We start from the raw sequence: 6296 nt of genomic DNA, 5'->3' as shown, positions 1-6296 counted from the left end.
AAAATGTTAGTAGTTCTGTCAATAGAAAAGATAAAATTAAAGTGACATGTGAATTTAAAGAAAGAACCCTTACTCCTTGAACTGAAGTAACCAGAAGGCTCCAGAATTACCATATAAACTAGGTCTCGAAAGAGAAGTAAATAGTAAAGAAGTAGAAAAGGAAAACTTTTGTTTTTTGAAAGGAAAATTTTGAAGGAAATTGGGAAAACATGGAACTGATACGGGGATTCATGAGAGGTTCTCCTGACTGAGACAGACAGTGTGCGAGGGTATCAGGAGATAAATCAGGAGTGATGCACTGGAACCACACTTTGGACATGTCTGAAAGGGATTAAGGAATTTTGGTTGTTCAGAAAACAAGGGCACAAAGTAAGGGACTTGATGATTCGGAGCTGTGCTCTTGGTATACTCATCAGCACACAGGGAGGCAGAAAGAGAAATGGATATGAGGTGGAAGGCAAAGAGTTAAGTTCAGGACACACTGAGTTTGTCAAGATAATCAGGACGTCTAAAACTTACGTACACAGAAGTACTGCCAGTACCTAATAGAGACTGAATACATAGAATGTTTATAGAACAAAATGACTCTGGAGGGCAGGGATCCACAGTTAGAATCTGGGTGTCATCCAGACATGATAAAGTCAAGCAGGTAAGAGCAAAGGGACACTCATCTTTCAAGCAATAAACATTTACAATGTGTCAGACTTTAGGAGGTTTAGTTCACAGATCTCTTCCCCACATCCCTTTTACACTTATCTGCTCCACACCATTACATACTGTGTTCACTGGATGTTTCACAAGGATATTATGCTTCATGGATATTGCAAATTCCCTATATGTAGGACACTTTAAAATTCATTTGGAAACCATAAAACAGTATTACACACATAACTGACACTATTAACACTGAATGATAACCATTAATATCCAGTCAAAAGACAAGCCCATAACCCAAGCTGCATAAATGAGAATGGACCATTTTACAGGTGGAGGTTAACCTTATGGCGCATGGTAGCTCCTGCCCATCAGTTGCAGGGTTTCAACTATGACTTAGGTTCCCTGTGCCCAGTTCACTTCCCTGAGGCCACTGCCAGGTTTCTCAGGGAGCCTCTACCTACCTCCGAGTGCTTAAGGCCATCAAACAACACACTTTTCACATTCTATCAAATCCCCAACACAAGGCACAGGGGGGACTAGGCAGTTGTAACTTTATTGAGGTTCTTTTTAATTAAAAGGGTTCACAGTAGAGACCAACACCTGCAGGGGGAGCAGCCTCCCAGATGTTTCCTGCTCTAGGACCCACTGATTGAAGGAGAATTTGACTGATTTCCCATCTCCTTCAGTTTTGATGGGAAGGGGTGATGGATGGAAGTGGAGAGAATGACCAAGAAGACGTCAGGATGAAAAACTCAGAAGGACCTCAACTTCAACAAGCCGAAGTTTGTTTCACAGCTGTTGATCACCCAGTTCCACCAACCAGGAATAAATTAATCAGTTCCACCACCAGCTGATGGCAACAGAAGGGGCTCTGCAGAACTCAGGCTTAGTTTGCACTAGTTGCCAACACTGCAGCCGCCAAAATCACCAAAGGAGATTTTACAGCAGCACCTTTACCCTCTCAGTTCACTGGGTGGGAGGCCCAGGCGTCACCTCACACAGCAGTCCATCAAGCAGGCTTCATTTACGCTTCTTCTCCTGTGTGCTCGTGAACCAAGAGTCTAGGAGCTTCTTGCTGTAGTATAACTGCCAGGCGTGCACTTGGACCGCCAGCACCAACACCAGATACATGACAGAGACGGCAGAAAAACCAAAGAGGAAGCGGTAGGCCTTGCCATGGCGGTAGAGCTGCTGTGCAGCAGGGAACATCTCCATGCTGCCATAAATGAGGGGAGCAATGGAGAAGAGCCCCATGCTGATCATGGAGAGCACCAGGTAGCTGATGTTGTTGCGGGGGAAGGAGAGGAGGCCCAGGAGGGAGGGTACAACGCTTAGCAAATAGGGGTACTCCCACTGATACGGCATGGCCACTTGATCATGAGACAAGAGCCTCAGGTGTCCCACACTCATCTTGGCAACCAGCAGAAGCCATATGACCAGATGCACGTAGATCAGCTTCTTGATTTCATACTTGAGGGTCACACTGTGGGGCAGAGAAGAGGGAGAAGTATCTTTCATTCAGAGTTTTCTGACACCAGCTGTATGTCAAGCAATTGTACTGGACACAGGGATACAGATATAAATAAGGTATAGTTCCTGCCTGGAGGCTGGGAACAAAGCAGAGAAAGAAAAAGTAATTACAAACGAACTGGAAAAACTCTTGTAAATCTATGTTGCAAAATATATGGGATCACAGGAAGGAGTAATCAATTCCGACTGAAATGAGTTGACTGAGAAGGCTATCTAGACAAGGGTGATATCTGAGCTAGGCTCTGAGAGGTAGGTGGAGATAGACATTCTGAGCAGAGGTAATAGCATGCAGGCAAAAAGGCATAAACATTTGTGTTCCAGGAGAGCAAACAGTTCGGTGTGGAAGGACTACACTGTGGCAGGGAGGGGAATAGTGGGATATGAAGTTGCAAAGACTGACTCAGTCATTTTAAAGACAGAAGAGTAACTCAGGGCTGTGTTCAGAAAGAAAACTCTGGGGAATTTCCTGGCAATCCAGTGGTTAGAACTCTGTGCTTTCAGTGCCAAGGACCCAGGTTCAACCCCTGGTCAGGGAACTAAGATCCGCAATCTGCACTGCACGGCCATTAAAAAAAGAGAACCCTGACCGTAGCATATGAGTAGAGCCTATGGAATGAGGTACTGGCAGCAAAGAAACCAACTCAGGCTGTCCATACTTCTTCAGTAAAAGTAAACATTTTTCTTCTAAAGTAAGCAAATTTTCTCTTATTCTTTGAATTTTCTTAGGTCCTAAATATATCCCCTTCACATCTCCAGAGGGCAGAGTTTCTACTCTAGACAGGCATGAAAATGCTAGCTTGGGTTGTGAGGTTCCCTTGAACAAGGGTCTAAGCATAAGAATAAAGTGAGGTTCCAAAGGGCCTGTCAGTCTTTAAAACTCTGGAAAAAAAGATGTGGAAAAGATTCTGAGAAACTTCAGTGGATTTAAGGAACGAAAACCTCTAAATTAAAAAATATATATATCATATAATAGAAAGTGCAGAAAGGTGTGTGTGTGTGGTGGGAGGGGGATCAGTCACCCATAGACTTCAAGTTCCATGAAGGCAGGGACCAGATTTGTTGTTTGTCAATAAATTTTTACTGAAGGTATAATATGAATAGGAAGACCAGGGCTGCTTTCGCTATTATATCCTCAGTGCCTAACACAATGCATGATGGGTAGAAGGTAAATAAATATTTGTTGAACGAACAAACGAACGCAAAACTATCCCTTACATGATGGGGGCGGGGGGCGGGGAGGGGTGTTCCATAAAATTCGTTTGAGGCAAAGTCTCGACGTTAGGGTCCACACCCCGAAACGACCCAAAATTTAACAGCTACCGCGTACTGGGCAGACTTCAGTGCTAGATTTTATGTTACATTCTCACGAGATTATTGGCTCACCAATTCTTCAAGACCAAAAAGGCAGATTAAACTGAGGCTCAATTAGGAGTTAGGTTCCCGAGGTCGGAGAGCCGGGCCAACATAACCACGCCCCAGGGCCCGGACTCCCTCAGGGTACAGAGGGATCAAGGGGTGGAACTCACAGGAGTGAAGGGGCTTCCCGGCATTGGGGGCGGGCCCTGGACTGTGCCAGGTGGAGGGGACTTGGGAGGTGCCCGAGGGCGGGCTGAGGAGCAAAACCCTGAGACCAGGCCGGCGTTGTGTTTCTGGCCCTGCGGGCTCCTCTTCTCACTTCATACCTCATCTGGTAGTGCATGGCGACGCGCTCCCGATGCTGAAAGTCGCTGCCGTCAGTGCCGGCCGCTCGCGGGCCTGCCCGAGACGCCATCTTCCCCACCCAGACTCCTGGAGCCCCTCAAGCCGACGAACTGCCGCGACTACCGCTCGGAACTGCCTGCCGACCCTGTTCGTAGAGCTTCAGCTCACCCAACCCAACAGTCTAGTGCTTCTTTGAAGACAACTTCCGGCCTCTCTGTCTCTGGAGGACCAACTCTGTGGTCACGTTCCTGCGCACGCGTACGCGAGCGTTTCCAGTCTCGGCTCAGCCTTGGGCGTCTCTCCCCATCCTTCGGAGTGCTCAAAAAATTAACTCCTAGTGTTTGGGGGTTTTGCCAAGGGCTGAAGCTGATTCTCCAGTCTCTCGAGCATTTTCACTTCCTTAAGCTGGAATTCAAGTTTCAGACGTCTCTGTCTCCACTTCTCAGATGGGGAAACTGACGCGTGGAAGGGATCTATGACTTTCTCAAGCGTATGCATCTTCCACATTGTTTCAAAGTATCTCCCCACAGATTAATCTCTGCAAGAAGAAATGGTAACTTTACAGTAGAGAAACCTGGTAGGCACCCCGTTAACTAAATACTTGCCCACGAGTGAGACAGAGTCCTTATGCCTCCTGATACAACTGAGGACCAGCATCACTTATGTGTTGATAGTGAAAGTCGCTCAGTCGAGTCGACTATACAGTCCATGGAATTCTCCAGGCCAGAATACTGCAGTTGGTAGCCTTTCTCTTCTCCAGAGGATCTTCCCAATCCAGGGATCAAACCCAGGTTTCCCGCATCGCGGGCGGATTCTTTACCAGCTGAGCCACAAGGGAAGCCCAAGAATACTGCAGTGTACCCTATCACTTCGCCAGAGGATCTTCCCAGCTCAGGAATCGAACAGGGGTCTCCTGCATTGCAGGCGAATTCTTTATCAACTGAGCTATCAGGGAAGCTGATAGCTTATTTGATATTTCTGCCCAAAATAATTGGCCAGAATCTAATCATGAAGAGACGGACAGATAAGTTCAAATTGAGGGACATTCTACAAAGTAACTGGAGTATACTTTTTAAAAATGTCAAGGCCATGAAAGAAATTAGGTAGAGGCAGAAAGCAGAGCAGTGGTCGCTAAAGACTTGGGGGAGGGAGGGAGGCGAAGGAGTGGGGACTTGCTTCATGGGTATAGACATGAGAAAGATGAAAAAAGTTCTGGAGGTGAATGTGGTGATGGTTGCACAACTGTGTAAATAACTTCATGCCACCTAACTATACACTTAAAAATTGTTAATTTTATGTACATTTTACCACAAGAAAAAATACATAAAATAAGAATTTCAAAATTACATTTACTGAAAAAAACTGAAGCATCTTTTCATATGTTGAGTCATTGGCATTTCATTTCCCTGAACTGTGTTCATATTCTTTGTCCATTTTTTTCTACTGCATTGTTGGTCTTGTTGATTTATATAGATAGCAGAGAGAGAGAGAATCTCTAATATTAGTTGCCATATATTTTTCCTATGTATTGTATGTCTTTTGACTTTACTCATGGTGTTACAAGTTTAAGATGCAGAATTGTTTTTTAATGTGGTTGAATATATAATCTTTTTTCCTTTCTTTGCTTCTCAATTTTGAGTCGTAACTAGAGTCCTCCAAGGTGTTCAAATAATTTTATGCATTTCAGCATTTGAGAACCATGCTCAGAAATCTGCCTCTGCAACTAGAGGTGAGCTCTAAAGAGATAGATATGAACTGAGTCATCAACCCATGTGTTTGGCAAAGGGTAAAACTCAAGAAATACTTTCTGAGTAATAAATTCCAAATGATCCAAAAATCATCCTCTTCTAAGCACCGTGAAGACTCCTCAGGGTCACTCAGCAATTCTTCACCGCCCCCACCCCACCCCTCTGGCTTTAGCTTGTGCTTATCTTTGTCTTTTCTGTGTGTGATTTCCACGATTTTCCAGACTGCCTCTGAGTCATCCATTGGCTTATCATGATACACTAAGCACATGGTGGATGTTCAATAAATATTTGAGGCATGAATATTCTAGGGAGGGGCCCTAACGGTTTCCCCAGAACATCTTCCCTGAAGTATCAGTACTTTTCTTCTGCTCTTAGTCCACTTAAAGTTTAGTGATTTGTGTTCCTGTCCTCTCACCCTGCCCATTCCCTTCTCAAATCCTTTGCACTGATGTTTCCTTTGCTTGAATGCCCCCACCCACCCCAGCACTTCAAAAGACTGGCTTCCAGTCCCAGGAACACAAACTGAATGTTTGTGACCCCTGCTCCACACCCATTTGTATGTTGAAACCTAATCCCCAATGTGATGGTATTTGGAGGTAGGATTTTGGGGAGGTGGGATTGTCCTTTAGTTGCTAAATCGTGTCCAGCTCTTTTGTGACC

General features: G+C 45.1%; 1 protein-coding gene across 1 annotated transcript; it reads right to left on the bottom strand.

Annotated features, from left to right (window-relative positions):
• Positions 1–1191: 1191 nt before the first annotated feature.
• JAGN1 (jagunal homolog 1) lies at positions 1192–4109 on the bottom strand. The gene is made up of 2 exons (XM_027523186.1): positions 3870–4109; positions 1192–2140 (listed from the first exon to the last, which is right to left on the bottom strand). Exons 1-2 carry the CDS (start codon positions 3956–3958, stop codon positions 1678–1680), a joined length of 552 nt encoding a protein of 183 aa, XP_027378987.1. The 5' UTR covers positions 3959–4109; the 3' UTR covers positions 1192–1677.
• Positions 4110–6296: the final 2187 nt, after the last annotated feature.

Source organism: Bos indicus x Bos taurus, chromosome 22 (assembly GCF_003369695.1).
Source record: "Bos indicus x Bos taurus breed Angus x Brahman F1 hybrid chromosome 22, Bos_hybrid_MaternalHap_v2.0, whole genome shotgun sequence".
Lineage (NCBI taxonomy): Eukaryota > Metazoa > Chordata > Mammalia > Artiodactyla > Bovidae > Bos > Bos indicus x Bos taurus.
This window is presented reverse-complemented; position numbering and strand designations above follow the sequence as displayed.